The 19408-nt window shown below is 42.6% G+C and overlaps 1 protein-coding gene across 1 annotated transcript; it reads left to right on the top strand.

The window, feature by feature from the left end:
• Positions 1-9046: 9046 nt before the first annotated feature.
• On the top strand, positions 9047-18277 carry Mepe (matrix extracellular phosphoglycoprotein). The gene is made up of 2 exons (XM_038317742.1): positions 9047-9109; positions 17003-18277. The coding sequence occupies exons 1-2, from the start codon at positions 9050-9052 to the stop codon at positions 18275-18277; spliced, it is 1335 nt and encodes a 444-aa protein (XP_038173670.1). The 5' UTR covers positions 9047-9049.
• Positions 18278-19408: the final 1131 nt, after the last annotated feature.

Genomic DNA, 19408 nt, shown 5'->3' with positions numbered 1-19408 from the left:
AAAACTCAGAGGATCTGGAAACATTCTGTCTTCAATAAGTCTGCACAGCTAAGGTTTGATGGTGGCAAAATCAACAATATACACCAAAAAGTGAATAACTCTTAGAGCTGCCAGATTTAGCAAACATGAATACATGTAAGATGTTCACTTCAATTTGAATTTCAGATAAATACAGTTGCTTTTTTTAAAAACAAGTGGCCCCCATGAATAATTTAGTCTCTGTGAAATATCTGAATCAAACCTATGCTAAATAAATGACTTATTCTTTATCTAATATTTAGTTGTGACTGAGTGTTCTATGTTTTTTCTGGTAAGCTTATCTTTACAAAATTTGATTTTAAATAGGGTAAGTCATAACATGGGGTAATTAAACTCTTACACACACAAACTACACAAAATGCACATGCAAACACATACACAAACCACACACACAAACTGCACACACATATACATGTAAACGCACACTCAAACCGCACACACACACACACACAATTAGTGTACCAAGTCTTGACAGCAACTGACTCCTTAATATAAACCTAAAAACAAATAGACACTTGGAAGGAGCACGACAACAATAATTGGCATATCCTTTAATTTATACATTATAAAACATATGAGCCCACATAGTCAATGTTTAGACATCCAGAACATGAAAATGTAGAACCTCGTCAAAATGTCTTCAGTTTGGTTGCCGTCAGTTCCATTATCACCGGCTCCAGGGCCTTGGAGGAAGAGTCCCTGAAGGAAGAAGCCAATCCATAAGCACCCTCCATACACCTGGCACCTGGCTCACTGCCTTCCTTTTTCCGTTGCTGTGATAAAATGCCCTGGAAAAGACATCTTTACAGGAAGGTGTTTATTTCAGCTCACAGTTCCAGTCAGCCCTCATGGCAGAGAAGTAGAGGCAGCTGCGATTTGTTCCAGCAAGTCACATGGCATCCACAATCAGCCAATAGTGACGAATGCACGCTGCAGTTTGGTTCCTTTTCTTCACCAGTAGAGTCGGGGATTCCAGCCAGGGAACAGTGCCGCCTACAGTGGGAGGGTCTTCCCATCTCGGTTAAAATGAGGATAGTCCTCACAGGCCCATTCAGAGAGCCATCTCCTAGGGGGTTTGGGATTCTTTCAGGTTAACAGTTAACACTAAACATTAAACTCATGACTGGTTAACGTTCTGCCACATTTATTTTTGTCATTTCCTGTTCATGTGCGTGCGTGCGTGCTCGTGTGTGTGTGTGTGTGTGTGTGTGTGTATTACACTTTGTAAAACCGCCTAAGAGGAGTTTGTAGAGATCATCTCTCCTCTCTCCTCTTTAGAGGCTGCACTTTAGCTTCAGAAGCCTCCATCTCTTTTCCTTCCTGGAGTATCATCTTCCACATTCTGTCTGTTGAGAGGTTTCCTTCTTGGCTGTAGAATTCCACTGATCCCTCAGTCCTAGGCTTCAGGGTATCTTTTGTTTGTTTGTTTGTTTAGCTATTTATTTTACAATTTGAAGCTACCAGGAAGCCAAGTCACCTTGGTCATTATGCTTTCCAAAATAACTGGGTTTTCTGGTAAATTGTATAATTCGTGGGTTTCATTTCTCCACTCCTACTGAAACGTAGCCTTTCAGGACTGCATACTCTTAGACCTGGTTGGGGTGTCATGGTTACTAAACACCGGGATGGTTTGTAACAGTCCCATGAAGAAGCTGAAGCTGTTAGATTGACACACTCCATTTAAATTGATTCCACCAGCAGAGAGGCATAGGCTCAAATGGAGTTGGACAGAGAGCACACAGGAGCAGTAATATGTCAGTTCTCTGTGTTCCTAGCATTACAAGACAATACTAAACCATAGGTGACAGGTGACAGAGGGCAGAATGGTCTGCTACTGAGGGGCTGGCTCTGATCACAGTTGAGCAGCTGGACTGTACAGAGGCAGAAGTTGAATGATGAGGAGAAAAAGTTGAAAGATTTTTACTGAGCTGAAACTGGGGGAAAGGCAGGCAGGCATGGCAGGCAGGGCAGGCAGGAAGTGAGTTGATAACCTGAGAATATTAATAGGACCACAGCACAGGTGCTGGCAAAAGACAGATCTGTCCGCTCTCTGTGATAGCCCTCTGTCCCTCTGCTACTTTCCAGTCTTTCCAAGTTTCATCGACCCACGTCTCAGTCAAGTTTTCCTCATGTCAACCCATGTTTAGGCTTTGGAGAACACAAAACATTTCTCTATGGTTTAGTTTACTGCTGTAATATAAACTCTACATCTTTCTAAGCTGATGCTGATTTCCGTCACGCTTTCTCGTTCATAATATTCCCCCCTTGATGAACTTTAACTTTGATTTTCAAAATAAGTCTTAAGATAATATGTTAAATAGCAACAGCTAACTAGGACAGAAACTGGCAGAATGACTCTGGATCCCCAGGAGTTAAGGAGATCATTGAAGAAGAGCTGAAATAACACAATGCAAAACCAGGCAGCTTAAAGGACGGAGAAAACTAGACATGCCCCGACATAGTAAGCCGATGTGAATATGCATCCCCTCAAAGTCACATTCCGCCTCCTGTGGGCTCTCAATGCAGAGCAGCAGCCCCTGGAAGGAATCCTATTCTGAGAATGAGCAGCGCTATCCCCTCCAGGCCACAGATCAGAGCTTTGTAGCCACGTCCAGCAATGTCACCATGTCCTGGAGAAAAGGCTGGGGTCATTATAATTACATTCTAGCTACACCCTCTGAGTCATCATCTTAAGTTGTAATAACACTTACTTCTAATATAAAAATAAAGGTAAATTATATTGCCATACCCTCCCTTCGCTAGTAATAGCTGAAGGGGTGTGTGGTCTGGAGAAACGGACACAACTAGCTTCCTGCTGTTCTGTGGCGCTCTGTGGTGCTGCGCTTGAGAGAATGCCCAATGCTGAGGGAAGATAATGCTCCCTAAAGATAAAAATCACTTGGAGGAAAACGAGAAGTAGGTCGCCAGTGATGTTTTACAGAGCAACATTTTTGTACCTTAGGATGAATATTGATACTTACAAATGAGTATATTTAAAATAAACACACCTTATTCTTCTGAAACAGGACAAGATTTCCAGGATGAATTTATAAGCAAAACTTTTTGGACAAATTTGTTTGCTCTTTTTTTTTTTTTTTTTTTTTTTTTGGTTTTTCGAGACAGGGTTTCTCTGCAGCTTTAGAGCCTGTCCTGGAACTAGCTCTTGTAGACCAGGCTGGCCTCGAACTCACAGAGATCCGTAAAGTCAGCAAAGAGGACAGGTTCCAAGAGAACAGAAACAAAGTGTCCATCTCCCGGGACACTCACACTAACCACTCAGCAGCCTCTTCCCAGAATGCCACCCTCCAAACGTCTAGCTGGAAAGGGGTCTCACTATTTTTGCTCTTGTCAATTGTAGGTTCTAAGTTTAAGTCTTAAGTTGAATGTTTTTTTCTTTGAATTCATTTCAGCTTTGAGAACATGTATATTTAGCTCCATTCAGTCCACTCCATGGTAGGACAAGGAGTTGTTTCTTAAGTGAATTTTCTTCTCCTAAAACTCACACACTTTCAGACCAGAATAATATAAATATATTATAAATATATTAGTTAATTTAATAGGCAACCACTTTCATAGCTAGGAACATTCTTTTGAAAGGAAGAAAAACAAAGGAAAAATACATTTGTATCCATATGAAATTCTTATAAGACTATGGTAATGAAGAGCCATTCACTGTCTATACTGTATATGAGGCTCAAACAAAATCTCTGTGTGAATTGTTGAAGCTATGAGCAGTGCACAAGCATGAGATACTGAATAGTGTTGACTGAAGATTTCTGTCCTGCCCAGTTCCCACAATTGTTAAGTCCCAAAGAAATCACACAGAGGTCTACATTAGTTATAAACTGATTGGCCCATTAGCTCAGACTTCTTATTAACTCTTATAACTTTATTATTCTTGTCTATGCTAGCCACATGGTTCAGTACCTTATTCAGTGACACAGTCACATCTTGTTTCTTCTGTGGCTGGGTCAGAACTGCAATCCAAGCTTTTCTCTTCCCAGAATTCTCCTGTCTCATTGACCCGCCTCTACTTCCTGTGTGGTTGTCCCTCATGTACTTCCTGCCTGCTACTGGCCAATCAGCATTTATTTAAAATATAATTTACAGAATACAGACCATTGTCCCGCACCAGAATAGCCTGCCAATTGTCAAATTTGCTAATTGATTACTGGTTTAATAGAATATCTAAGCTGCAAGCGAGCATTTTTACCTTTCTTCCCTTCCCCTTCTCTCTCTTTTCTACCATTTGTGTTTTGGTTCACTTCTGCTTATTGCTTTTCTTTTTTGACTTCCATCTCCTTATTAGTTTTGTCCCTTGTCACCCAAATCCTCAGCACCGATGAAACTGGTGTCCCAGATGTGTATAATGTCTAGAGAAATACATCCTCAGTTCTGCCATTTCCCTCTCTGATTTTGTGTGTCCATTAGATAAGCCACAGAAGACTTGGTCAGGAAACCAACAGGGGACAGGGGACAGAAGCCCCTGCTCCTTCTGGGCCCCAGACATTTGTTGCTAACAGGAGCAATGGGTGAGGCAGGCATAGAGACAGTGGGCTAAGCACCTGGCAGAATTTGGTAGTGTTCATGCTGACATTATGTGTCAGTATAGCATCCTGGCCTTCATTAATTACATGTCCTGTGCTATTTCTGGATTTTCCATTTGCTGATTATGTAACCTATGGAAAAACCCCAAAGCACTTTATCTCATCACTCAAAACTATGATGATAATAATATTACCTACATCGCAGTTGTTGTCTGGATTTGATTAGTTAGAATGGTGCTTGGATGGAGGAAAGGAGGCTGAAAAAATTCAGTTTCATTATTTGAGCAATTTGTCACTAAAACCATAATGGAGCTGGGCTTGAGCTTAGGTGTGTTTCAGTTCACGACTATGAGGGTTAAAGGTCTCCACTGTCAATGATAGTGATCAAATATTCTAAAGTTCAGTTAGATGATTTCAAATGAACTGTGGTTCTTTTCACACACAATAGCTTGAAGTTCCTACAAGTCTTTAAAAGCAACTCAGGATCCTTGGGAGAAAGCCATAGAACTTGTACAAAGCAAGAAAGAATTTGGCCTAAATTAGAAAAAACATCTTTGTCCAAACCAAAACTGTGTTAGGGATATACTGCTCATTTTCTGCTTTCTTTTATTATTTTTTATTTTATTTTTGCCTATTTGATTTGGAGAAATCAGAGATTTGTACATAAAATTTATTACATACTATTTATAATTGGTTGTAAAGCTGTATTTATGCATAAGTAGCTCTCATCATAAAGTATAGGTCTAATAACTTACATAATCTTTTACTGGTATATTTACACATAAACCTAATATGAGTCATCCCATGAGGTGTTACTATATTTTTAGATCAAATAAAACCTCCCTATTGTGAACATGCATTACAGTTTGATTTTAGCTGCTACCACCAAGGAAAGGGAGAACGAGCTCAATGTCCGGAAAGGAAGAACAGACTCAATGGTGTCCTAACCATTCAAGAGAAATCTTCATCCAAATTAAAACCACAACACATCCTTCAAAAGTATCTTCTGAATATTTTCCCATTTCAATAAAAAGCAACTTCAGTTTTCTTATTACAAGGCAAAATCATCCTGTAGTCTGAGTCTCCTGGTGAGCTTCCTCTGGTGGGAGCTTCTCTGGTGCTAACTTCCCCACGCAGCCAGTCCGATTGGCTGTCCGCTGAGACCATGCTGAACATGACCGCCTTTCCTCGTTCCTCTCCCTCTGTGCCTGGAGACCCCTGGACTTTGTTTCCATCACTGCAGGAACTCTGGGCTGCTTCTCTACTCTGTCCCGACTTCACGCCTTCAGTCTCAGCTCTGCTCCAAACCTCTAGCAGCTTTCTTGACTTGGAATTAAATTAAATTAATAATTGATTAAATTTCACCTATTTATTTCTATTTAGTAGTACTGAGACTGAATCCAAGGTCCTATGTAGAGTAGGCAAGCCCCTCTATGTCACAGCTCCGAACCAACCCTGAAAGGGCTTTACCTCTTAGGGCAGAGTGCACAGACCTGCAGGTCCTTCGTCCTCGCTATCTAATTCCTGTCTCACTTTATTTGCTGTTGTTTCCCTTGCTCAGTTTCTCCAGCTAAGTGGCTTCTTTGCATCTAATTGACTTCTGGAAATAGCCAGCAGGCCCCTGTTCCAGAGCTGGATCTTCCTAGACCTTCTGTCTGGAATGTTCTTCTGTGCAAAGTCATGTGGTTGCTTAGTCTGTTTACGCGACTGTAACAGACTACCTCACACTTGGTATCAAAGAACAAAAGTTGGCATCTCACTGTGCTGACTTCTTGTGGCTTTGGAGGTTTGGGAAGCTTAAGAAAAAGAAGGTGCTGGAAGGTTCACTGTTGGGTAGAAGATAATTTTACCACCATCCAATATGGTGTCTTGTGACTTCCTCCTGGGGGTGTGGTGAGGAGGATGAAAGTCGTGTGTTCACGTGACAGACAGGTGGACTGAGAGAAGTCGAGGTCATTTCCTTCAGTCCTTTAATCTCACTCAGGAAAGTTCTCACCTGATAACTTAGATTCTAAAGCTCTATCCTATCTCATAGGAGTTTTAGTTTCACGGTACGAGTTTTGGAGCATAACACACATTTGAGCCATATCAAAGACTTTACTCAAAAGTCACATTTCCAGTGAGGACCCCTGAGGATGCTCTATATAAAATTTCAGTCCCGTCTCCTTCCTCCTAGTGTTTGAGATCTCCCCCTGCAGTGTTCCACTTCGAACTTCATCCACGACACCATCTAATAGAACGTAGTTCATTGTCTGATTCCTTCCTCGGGTGGCGAATCCCACGAGACAGGATGAGTTTCTGTTTCATCCACCGGGGCTTCTCCAATGCCTGCCATGGAGTAGACGCTCAGAACATAGTTGTTAACTGATTCTGAATCCCATTCAGACACAATGAAGACAACAAATTTACCTAATAAAATGCCTTCCATTCATAAATTTGTTGGTTTACAAATATTTTCTATTTTATAAATATGCAAGCTATCCACCCAGTTCTAGTTAATAGTTCTGAAATCAATTTTAATTATCTGGCAGCATAATGTCCAAACTGTGATATTTATAATTTTCTGTTTATTCTACTCCCTGGAACATTTGATAGCAGCTTTCTACCACAAGAACATTTTTAGATTAAAATTACCTTGCCCCCTGTGGTCATCCGTGGGCACAAGTGAGCCATGCTGATTGGACACTGGGGGGCTCTAACAAACTTTAAATTTCAGCAAATGCCCAGGGACTGCTGAGCCCGAAGAAGCCGAGCTTTGCCAAAGGTCAATGACACCAGGTAACTTGTCTCTCGCTGCTCCTCACAGAGAATTGCTTGCTATCGAAAGCGCTTGCTTCACTTTGCAGTCTCCTCCAGTCCTGGTCTGCTTAATTGAAAATAAGCGCAGCTGGGACTATTCTCAGCTGAGCATCGCTAAGTTCAGTGCTTTGTTCTATACGATACGTGAGGTGCTAGACATCATTAACTCAACTCTGTGTCTTGGCAGAAAATTGGCCTGCGGGCTGACTGTCATTATTATCAAAATCCATGCTAACTGGTAGCAGTACACCATCTGAGAACCCGGACACAGGAGAAGCCAGCTGTGCTTCTATTTACAAACACTTCACTGAGGTATCTACCAGCAATGAGCTACTTGATAAATGTGTAGCCTGCCCTTATCTACAAGGCTTGGAAACCAAAATTATAGCTTGAATTTCGATTTCGATTCTTAGGATGATCTTGTTAGACTACAAACTGGGATTTTACAATATATTTTAGTTGCATTATTCTTTTGAGTATGTTTTTACTATGAAATATTTAAAGGTTGTAAGAACATTTAAAACACTTTGCCCATAAAAGTACTTTCTTCCAACAAAACACATTATTTTCATATTGGCTGTTAAATGTTTATGTGTCAGTAAAATATTTAATGTTCATCAAGACCAACAGATTGCTATCTGGAGCCATGCTGGTAAGTTTTCTTTGTAATTGCTCCTTGAGTTAGCTGAGCTCACTAGGTCCTAGTGAGATATCTATCACACTATACACATGTGCTTTACTCTGTAACTAAATGCTAGGGTTCCAAAGATTACTCTATTGAAATTTATACAACACAGGGTCTTTTAAAAGTTGACTGCATGTGGCTTTTATTAAATTGGATGGAAGAACAGAATCTTACTTGAGGTGGCATAGAGTTTTGGTTAGGAGTACCAGTTCTGTAGCTACTTTGCAAGAATACCAACCCCAGTTCTGCTCATCAATAGTCATTTCTGAGTCTGCTTCCTCATCTATAAAACTGGTAAAGCCACCCAGCTCATAAGTTTGTTGTAGGGACCAAATAAAGAAGCACACGTAAAATTCTCAGAATGATGTTTATCTACTTTAATATTTAGTACATACATTTGCTTACAGTAAAAATTGCTCCAGTGGTTTCTTTCTCTGGCCCCAACAGTGACGAATTCAGACATATTGCTAGTGAGTGTGAAGATGTGCACTAGGGTACTAGCCTGGAATCGATAAGATTCCATTCCTCACATTTACATACTTGACATACTAAATGATTCAATTATGAGCTGATATGTTGCCTTACTGTTACTTTAAATCATACAAGCATTTAATGATAGTTTTCTAAGCACATAGGGAAAATGCAAATAATTATGTCTGTAAAATTTATTTCTATTATGTCTGTAAAATTTATTTCTATCAATTGGTTACCAGATTAATTATATTCAATGATTTTTATTTTTTACATGATAATAATCAGACATGGAAATAGATTAAAATATTAACCCTTAACTATGAACTAATTGTGCAAACTACATATATTTGTGGAGATGATAATTGTATAGATGTAATTATATACAAGGTATGTAATCTATATATTAAAAGGAAGTTATCTGCTCTGGGAAGGATGTTGCATATGTGTGTTCATGCCTGGCTTTCTTAAAAGAGGTGTTGTGACTTTTTCAGGGAGACTTGTGAAGATGCAGACTGTGGCCATGTGTTTGGGACTGCTCCTCTTCAGTGTGACCTGGGCAGCACCAGTAAGCATTTACAAATTAATTTACATGCCACATAATCTCTCTCTCCTCTCTCTCTCTCTCTCTCTCTCTCTCTCTCTCTGCACTGAGCATGCACATCAGAAGCCTGCCACAATAGGATGGTGCCATGTTATTTTATCACGAATCTCTGAGAAAATGAGCACCCAGCTACAGCGTTCCAAGTCAGCCCAGATTAGTGAGTTATGCTCAAAAACTGGAACCATAAAAGAACCTTGTAATATTTCACCAGAGCCTTGAGGAATTTGACATGACTGTGTAAAGCTAGCTAAATGCGTTTTGCAAATAGCTGGCTCTGGGAGGGGACTAGGATGCCTGTGTCTGGCAGCATCTTGGCCAGCGGGAGCCTGTCGAAGATGTTCTTTGATGAGGCTAAAATGGAACTGATGCCCATGATCTTACCTAAATCGGGCCTCTATTGCCTCTCGTCACTTTGCTTCTTCTGACTCACCGGTCGAGCACTCGGGATGTGACCAAATTATCCTGTGACAAAGTTGAGCACTACAGACTTTTTCTGCAACTCAGACACGGAGCTAATTAGATAACGTCTTACCGGCATCCTAGCTCCCAGAGTAACCTTGTGGGTTGAGTAACTATGGAAACAAGTACTCACTCCATTGCTGACCATACTTAAATATAGGTCCCGAGTAAGTGGGAGAGCTGTTGGGTAACCATCTGGTGAAAGAGCAGAAAGGAGGGAATCTCACTAACCCCTTCGTGCACAGCCCTTACACTGCGGTAAGAGCTGTGCCTACCAAACCAGCCAGTCCCACCTGATCCCCATGGGGCCAGTCGGGACCAACAGGCTTGCACTGAAGCAGGCTGGTGGTCAAGTGGGTCTTGCTGACCTATTCAGTCCAACCAACCAAAGCTGAGTTATTTTGAGCTGCACATTCCAGGGAAGAGCTGAAGTATCCTTTCTAACCAGCTTCCAGTAAAGTGCCAGGCCAACATCAATCCGGTGACCACCAGTCAAAAGAGGCTGCCAGCTTTCCTCCTCAGGGAAGACGATGTCATATCCACTACAGGGCCACTGTCAAGTTTAGTGCAACTGCCAAGTGGGTGTCAGAGGAGTAGGGAGGACTGCAGAGTCCAAATTAAAGAGTCTTAGTAGGGTAACGGACAAAATCGGGTACTGTGAATTGTAGTGTCATCTTTTCTCGCAGATGCATACATTCCATTTTAACAGTTACCTCAATTATCTGATCATAGGCTGCTGGTATAAAAATGAGCATATAGTAAGCCATGTGCATGTATCATAATTATGACCTGGATTCAAACAGCTTTAAAGTGTGAGAAAAAAGAAGGGGGAAGGTCAAGCAGTGATACGCAGCCGCTATCCCTCACACGCAGTTCCGTGCAGGAGGCTTTGGTCCAAGGCACAATGAATCGGAACCTACACGGGGTTAATCTATGTCACAAGTACATGTTTTAACACAAACATAAATGAGCATGCTCTGTTAGAAAACACTCATGCTATCATATCCTATTTTTATACCTAGCCAAGCTATTTCTATATTATTCTTCCTATAGCTCATTTTTTATTGCTAAAAATGAGGTAACAATTTAAACTTATTTTCACACAATCATGGGAGAACTAACAATAAGAAAATAGATGCAATAAATAAAAATATAAATATGAGATATATAAATATAAATATAAAATAAGATATATTATGAAAGATATCTTAAAGATTTGACATAAGCTTTAGGAACACATCCCCATATTAGTAAACATCTTTCCAAAGAAAGCTACTTTCATCTTTGTATTGCCTCAGTCTTGGGATTTTGAAAGAGGAGATGCAGGCTGGGACTTCTCCCTTCTTCTCCATCACCAGCTGTGTCTGTGTGGGCACTCTCTCTCCTGCTGCTCACCTCATGTGGTTGTTAAGGCACTCGAGAGAAATTTTCATGCAAAATTCCTTTGCAAAGTGAGAAATTCTCTGCAAATCCATTGTGTCCTAGAAACAGAAGATGTTATTGACAAACCAATTGTTTGTTTCTGGAATGGTAAACCAAATAATGAGATACTTTCACTAGCCACTTGAATTTACATTTCTGTGAATTGTTTTATCAATTAGAGTAGAGACACATAAACAAACTCCCAAGTCTTTGCGCATTGTTCAGGAGAAGCAGTCTTCAGGCCAACAGAACAGGCAGGTGAGATGGTCCTCTGGTTGCTTGTCTTGTTTTAAGTCTCCCGTGGGACGTCTTTCTCATCAGTGGCTGGTCCATCATGGTGCTGACTTCCACTTTAGCACACACAGGACACTAGCATAGCCACTCATTCGTTCCCTTCGCCACATCAGTGAGAAGTGAGAAGTTTCCAAAGGAAATAAAGAAATGGAAACACCAAGATTGGAAGAATTGTTACACTATGCTGTTCACAGAACACTTGTCCCAGAATTCTTAGGTCCTTTCTTTTGTGTGACATCTCATAAGGCCTCAACTCCAAGACCCAAGACAACTACCTATATGTATTCCTCGGTGTCTGGTCTTTCTGTAGTTCAGTAAGCCTCAAGAAAAAATTGACACTTCCACACTGATCAAAGAGACAGCCTGAACTAGTGGCCATGTCCATTCTTTCTTGCCTGAGCAAAACGGTGTACCATGTGATTGACAAGGCATCACTGTGCACCCTTACGTGCAGGGCTGCAGTGGGCGACGAGGCATCACTGTGCGGCCTTGCAGGCAGAACTGATGTCGGCACTGTAGTTCTTTGGCACCATCATATTGTAACACAGCCGTTGGCTTTCACCATCACCACGCTTCCTGAACTTGGAGTTGCCTCTTACACTAAACCTCTCAGGTTTGCACATGAAAACATCGTTCTGTGTGTTCCAATGACCACGACTCCATTCTGGAGCCCCAGGCCTGTCTTTCCCCTTCCATGCCATGGGAAAACTGCTTCATGCGGGAATCTGATTCTGTGGCCGAAATGGCACTGCCATCTAGTGGGGAGGAAAATGATGTTTTCTTCCCTAACAAATACAGAGAAGTGGGTCTGAGCCTCTTTCAGTCAGAATGATTTTTCACATTAATATAATCCAGTAAAAGAAATTAGATATTTGTTGTTTGAAGAAATGAATGAAAGAACGTTCTATTTGGTGGAATTGAGTTTCTGGACTCCTTGCGGAATTTCACCCAGGCAGGGCTGTGTAGAACAACAGAGGGCAAACAGAATCATTCCTCCCAAATAACTCTTTCAGCTCTATAAAGAAAGAAAAAGCAATATGAGAACATTTTAACTGCCAAAATGTCTTTGGGTTCTTAGGCAAGGGGTGTACAGTGTCCAGCATAATTGTGACACATTCTAGTCCATTGTAATTCCTACAACGGATAATTAAAAATGTCACATATTGATGTTCTTGTCCCAGTGTGATGCCATCCTTGAAATCACAATTTTCAGAGGGATAAGTAAGAGTTCTGGGACATTGTTATTAGCAAACACCATTCCCCGTGTGTGCTGTATATGAAAGCAAACCAACATTCAAGGAGGGAGGAGGCTGGTTAACAGGCTTCCATAGAGAATTGGCTTCACGTGGAATTACTTTTCTACAAGCATCAAGAAAGCTATCAATACAAGAAATACTATCAAGGTCTGCATGTCACCAAATTACAGCTCATCTTGGCCACAGTTTGTCCCAGCAATCCCAGTTCTAGGTCCTGAAACTCCCTGCTGAAAATAACAAGGGTCCGAATGGCAAACTTAAAAGCCAGAAGGTTCAAGGGGTGACACTTGCCGGCAAGACCTCAGCCATGAGCACAGGGAAACCTGTCTTTCCTCTCATGGCTTCCCCACTCTTCTCTGGAAGTGTTTCCCAATGATATGACATATGATAGTAAGATTGATACACTGTGGTATGACAAACAGTTGACAGTGACATGCAGGAAAATATTTTTCAAGATGTAAACAAAAGAGAGCCCATGCGGTGGCTGCCTTCTAGGGCAGCCAACAGTCGTCCTCCAGTGGTTCTAAGAAGTACTACCAATTGTCAGATGCAAAATTAGACTTCTCTCAAACTAAAAAAAAAATTCTGTAGTCTTAGGGAAAAATACAGAAAATTCGAGACAAAAACCACCTTAATATAATGGTGTATGTTTTTGCATCATTTATAAGGGTCACCATGGAAACACGTCTACTCTGAAACTAACATAAAGGTGCATGGCTAAGGAAAGACCCTTCCATGACAGTCTGGACTAGCAAGCAGGCTCAGCAGGGACAAAGTGCTCTGGCATTTCCAGCTGTGGATGTTGCCTTTCTTCCCTGCTCGACACTTGTCAGGTTCTGAAGCCAGGGTGCTATGCAACTCTTCATTCCAGGGTCCCCCTTACTCCCATCCACTGTTTCGGCCCAAGCCGTGTTCTGATTCAGGACTTACTTCTGCAAAGGTGGCCTTGGTGGACCTCAGGGGCCTGCAATTGTCATTTCCCTGTGCTTCGATAGCACTGCTTCTCGTGAGGGATTTTTCTGAGCATATCCTCCCATGTGCTGGGACCGTGTAGACTTCCAGAAGGAAGCTCCCATGAGAGACCGTCTTGTCAAGAGTGACACACGGCTCCATATCTTAAACTCCTCCCACAGATGACTTCATCCATGCCCACTTTCATCGAAGAGGAAGAGTGAGACACTTGTCCACAGGGTTGACAATAATTCTTTCATTCAGTGGCTTCTTGCAGAATCATTACCCGCAGAACAGCACACAGCTTAAAATGCCTCCAAACGAAGGACGATTTACTTTTCCAAATCTGGCTTCATTTCCCCTGGAAGTGAGAATTCTCCCGTAGAATTTTGTTTGCCTCAGCTAGGTCTTCTTCATACAGCCATCTCTAAGGCAGTTAGCTAATTTTGGTTCTGGGGCAACATGTTTTCAGCGCTTCCTGCTGTGTAAGTTATAATGCCAATTGAAACAACAGAGGGAGTGTAATTCCTTCTCTCTCAGAACATGAAGACAGAAGAGAGACACTGCAGTGAGAACCCGAGACATGGAAAGGGTCATGTGAGTGGCACCAGGAAATAAAACCAGACAATGGGACGGGAGTGGAAAGGAGTCAGTTCCAGGCTGGTGTTCAGGGAGAGCTATACAATGGGAACCGTGAGCCGGTCGTGGGGGAGCGATAAGGTTTGAGAAGACAGAAGTGAGTGGGCAGGCTGTTCTCCAGAGAGAGACTGCCAGGAAGTAAGGCATGGGAGGAAGGAGAGGACAGAGCAGCCGCTGACTCACAGCCGGTCGTGCAGCCGGTGGCGGACGAAAATCACGTCCCTGGGCACATGCGGAACAGGAAGCTCTTTGTACATTAAAATATTTTCTCAGACAAGTGCTTAACTGTCTTACACCAAAATTAAAACTTTGTCTCTTGTCTGCTATACAAAACAGTTTTATTTTTTCCTCTAATTAAATGCACACCAGTCATTAGCAAGCATTTTACCTTTCTACAAAAGAAGAGGAAGAGAAAAAAAAATGGGACAAAACTTCCTCTAAGAGTAGACAGGAAAAAATTAAGAATTTTTAAATTTAAATTTAACTTAATATATTATACTAATTTTTCTTTTTTTTCTTTTCTTTTTTTGTTGTTGTTTTTTGTTTTGTTCTTGTTCTTTCAAGACAGGGTTTCTCTTTAGCTTTGGAGCCTGTCCTGGAACTAGCTCTTGTAGATCAGGCTGGCCTCAAACTCCCAGAGGTCCACCTACCTCTGCCTCCCAAGTGCTGAGATTAAAGGTATGCACCACCACTGCCCAGCTATACTAATTTTTCTAACCCTCCTGTTCAGCTCAAAATGTATCATCAGAAATGAGTAAATAGGAATAAATGCCCAATGCAAGATTTCTGAGACTCAGTGGCTTAACTAAGTAATTAGAATGTTTTTATTCAGAAGTAAACCATTGCAGATCCTTTTCCCCCCTCACAACAAAATTCTACATTTTCCCCCAAACAAGCTTGCAACTATAACAGTTAGTGAGTAATAATGGTGTCATCTTTTCCACATGCGAAATCATTTCTAATTATATCCTACAATTAAGACAAATGTACACTCTTGGAGACATCCTACTAACAAGTTCTACCAGACTAGATGGGATTTCCTCAAACTATTCTGACCTACAGTTCAAGTGTGTGCTCAGTTAACGGTCTCACAACTCCAAAAAAAAAAAAAAAGACACATTTTAAAGCAAGCAGAGGCAGAGGGAGCACAGCAAGATGGCTCAGTAGTGACCCCCAAATCAGACAATTTGAAAGCTATTCTTACAACTTACATGGTGGAAAGGGCAGACAAAACTCTCACAGATTATTCTCAAACATACATACATACATAGGTACTGACACATGCAGGCTTTTCCTGACCCTCCACACACACACACACACACACACACACACACGCACTCCTAGTGTTTTTAGAGATGAGGATATCAAGACTCTCTTTTAGACAATGTGCGATCAGTGGCCACAGGCTTGCACAAGCCACAGTCAAAAGGGTGACATTCCCAGCGCAGGGAAAGGAGTGAAGACGGAGTCCACAGTTAGCAGCCACGACAGAAGACGTAAGACACGAGAGGACAGTTGTGCCTCCTATGAGGGAGTGGCTGCTGTTGCCATTCTGTAGGGACGCAAGCTAGCGTGACATCAGGGACGCCACACAGTCCTGACTGAGGGATTGCTAGTGTCGTTGATATAGGCCACGGTGGATGAGAGAGGCACTGCTTTAGATACGTTGCTTGTATTGTATTAAGGAACAAGATTATTTCTTTTAAAAATCCTGAAATGTGTTCATTTTCTTATCTTGTAGTGAGCTGTCTGATGTGCAAAGAAGCAAAATAGCATCCCAGGGTTACACGCCTCCCCGGGTACCATGCCTCCTTGGGTCACATGACTTCCCAGGTCAAATGCTTTCTCAGATCACATGTCTCTGCAGCTCACCCAGCCTGAAGAGGGAAGGCAGCTTATATGATTGGTGCCTGGGTCCTTCTGGGGCACAGTTACTTTAGTGAGCGCTGGAGAGATTTGAAACTGGGGTCTGCGGAGATGATTCTACAGTTAAGAACACTTACTGCTCTCCCAGAGAGAGGATCAGAGTTTGTCTTCCCACACTCAGGTGGTAGCTCACAACCATCTATAACCTCACTTTCAAGGGATCTGATGGTCTCTCTGGCCTCTGTGGGCATCGGGCACACACATGGTGCACAGACACGAATACAGGCAAAACATCCACACACATTAAAAATAAGAAACTACAAACATTTGGGCACTCTGTTATCTCATTCAATGCTGCTCAGCAGGGTCCTCGCTCACCTGAACTACTTTACCATCTCCGTGATCTTCCTTACCCCTCATACAGATGTTTGGATGATCTTTCTTTTTCTCCATATGGGAACGTTCATCTATTCATATCTTTAATTATCATAACCAAGATATTAACACACTTAAGGAAAGCTAACACACCAAAGTGTCTCCAAAAATATATTGATTCTGCTACTTAGTTTTAAAATAGTCTCACTGTTTTGCCTCTGAATATTTGAATCTTACGTGACCATTAAATTTACTTCATTCTTCTTTTCCCATGGACCTGCTTTGCTCCATTCCATCCTCACTGAGTTGTAGGCCTTTCACAAAAAAATGTTTTAGGTTTTAAATACTTTCTATGAATTACCGGATTTTTAAAATTTAACATGAAATAATTACTTTATGCTAAAAAAATCTACTTTGGGAAAAAGAAAAAAGCAGAGATAATATTGCTCTTCACCAGTTTGACAAAGAAAGAAACTGTGAGCCGACACCTAAAGAAATCATTGCCCAGAAAAAAAGAGAAAGGCTTGTTTCTTTTTAAAGCCAATGAAAATAACAAAAATAGTAAAAAACCCAAAATCTTTTTGTAAATCCGCAGATGACGAATGAAGAGGATGGCAGCACCAACAAAAGCAGCGCCCACGCGGACTTGCCCACGGGGGACAATGGAGCAGAGGATGGAGAGGATGCCCTCCTTAACCTGCCTGACCAGGAAACGGATGGCGCTGCTCTCCTCAGAAGTATCTCGCAGCGTATAGAGAGACCGGTGACTGGGAGCGAGCTACGGAGGCACAAAAACACAGAGAAGAAACCTAAGAGTGTTCCAAACATGATTCCAGCGGATGTCAGTGATGCGAAAGACCACTTGAAAAATGAAAAGATTCAACAGAGGAATCTGCTATCCCATAACAGCCCCGTGAAAAGCAAAGGTACCCACCAGATCCAACGAAGCCCTCACTACCCAACACATCACCCCCAAATCAGAAAGATCCCCAGTGACTTTGAAGGCAGCGGTTCCGCAGACATTCAAGTGAGGGGTGATAACGATGTCCCTCCTTTCAGTGGGGATGGCCAACGTTTCACATACATTCCTGGCCAAGGAGGTGCTGTTGGACCCGCTCTAGAAAGCTCAGGTAGTCACACAGGCCTCTCAGGCTCTGACAAATCTGAGATTGTTAACCCCCACATGAGTGGACTGGGTTCTAATGAGATCCCAGAGAGAGAAACGCATGGCGGTGATGCTGTTGAAACCAGAGACAAAACCACACAACGGGCAGGTGCTGCTGGTGTGAGCCTGGTGGAGGGCGGCAATGACATCACAGGCAGTACTAATTTTAGGGACCTCCCTGGAAAAGAAGGGAACAGAATTGATGCTGGCAGCCTAAATGCTCATCAAGGAAAAGTAGAATTTCACTATCCACGAGTGCCCTCCAAAGAGAAGCCGAAAGGGGGCAGCACGGCCGGCGCCGGGAGCGCCAGTTACAATGAGATTCCTAAGCGCAGCAAAGGCAGTTCTAGGAAAGACACGGAAGAATCCTACAGGAAGCAAGTGACATTGACTGAGAAACAAAGATTTCCAGGCAAAGGCGATAGTCAGGGCCCGGGTCTCCCTTCTCACGGTCTTGGTAATGAGGGTAAAAGTAAAGGAGATTCCTCTAACGTTCCCAGTAATGAGCGGATTATAACACAGAGCAGAAAAAACCATTATGCACTCCATGGACGAAACAGTTCTACACGGAATAAAGGGATGTCACAGTGGAGAGATGCCTGGCCGTCGCGAAGGCCCCATGCCCACCGGCGCTTCAGCACCCACAGAAGAGACAGCAGCGAGTCCTCATCCAGCGGCAGCTCCAGTGAGAGCGAGGGCGACTAGCCCCCGGAATCTGGTCCAGTCCTCTCCTCCTGTCCTGGAGGAAGAGCGGACACAGCGGAAACAAACCGAGCAAGCTAACAAACCTCCAGGACACTGAGCTGTTATAGTAGCTCTAAGAATTTCTACTCAAAGTTCTAATGCTCTTTTTAAATAAAATTTTCATTAAGAAATTATCTAGTAGGTAATATTTGGGTAGGCGACACCTTAAAATAGCCTGTGAATGTCATGCGTGCCTTGACGTGTGTTGTTCGCTCTTCAGAATGAAAATAAATGTGCTTTTTCTATGATCGCCTGCAGTTAAGTGATCGCGAGGAGACGGTTGGCGTTAGTGGCAGAAGTAAGAGGTAACAATCTTAATCTGCCTCCAGGAGAGAGATAAGGTGTGTGAGAAGAATCCCCGGACAAGGCACGAGACACTTCCCTGATCTCACTCTGCGGCTGGCTATGCTCATCCCTCTGCTGCGTGCTTAGTGTCCTATGCAGCAAGTTTCATTTCTGAAGCAAATATGGTAATCACTTTTGCTGGTTCTGACTCCATCTAGAGAGAAGCAGAGGATGGAGGAAGTGCCATGGGTGATAGGGAACGAGCAACAGAAACGAGAGGGCCAGGACCAGGATCCAGTTCAACAGTTACCAGCACTGACCACTCCCAAAGTATCCCTGTCTTTCTCCCTCTCCTGAGCACAGATGGTTTTCTGGCTAAGACGGTCTTGTAGTGCAGGTCTGTGGTGGGGGGAACCTATATCTCCCATTGAGGGAAGTGTTTGTCCCATGGCAAGAGAGACTCACTCACTCAGCTGGCACCCCATTTCTCTCGTCTCAGACCTTCTCCTTGGCTTAGCATGAGCATGGTGTTGGGATGCTCAGGAGCCAGTGTGTGGCCACGAGGGGAAGGCAGAGCGAGCATAGAAAGGCCACAGAGTCTGCCCCGTGCCAAACATCCTCGTCTGCCAGAAAACTAGCTCTCCTTATGTCCGGCATCAGTATATTGCTGTTGCCGACGCCTGCTCTGAATTCATTACTAATATTCTTCTCCTTTTCCATAATGATGAGCATCCAGGGAAGGAAAGGAGGACTGTAAGCTTCAGAAAAAAAATGTGAACATTATTTCTCCTGTCCCTTGGAGACTCT

This window comes from Arvicola amphibius, chromosome 1 (genome assembly GCF_903992535.2).
Source record: "Arvicola amphibius chromosome 1, mArvAmp1.2, whole genome shotgun sequence".
NCBI classification, from domain to species: domain Eukaryota; kingdom Metazoa; phylum Chordata; class Mammalia; order Rodentia; family Cricetidae; genus Arvicola; species Arvicola amphibius.
Note: the sequence above shows the minus strand (reverse complement) of the source record. Positions and strands in the feature narration are given on the sequence as shown.

What these genes read in the sequence shown, in the direction of transcription:
- Mepe (XM_038317742.1), top strand. Translation starts at nt 9,050, where the DNA reads ATGCAGACTGTGGCCATGTGTTTGGGACTGCTCCTCTTCAGTGTGACC. An exon ending in GTGTGACCTGGGCAGCACCA is followed by an intron (nt 9,110 to 17,002) that starts GTAAGCATTTAC and finishes GTAAATCCGCAG; the next exon opens with ATGACGAATGAAGAGGATGG.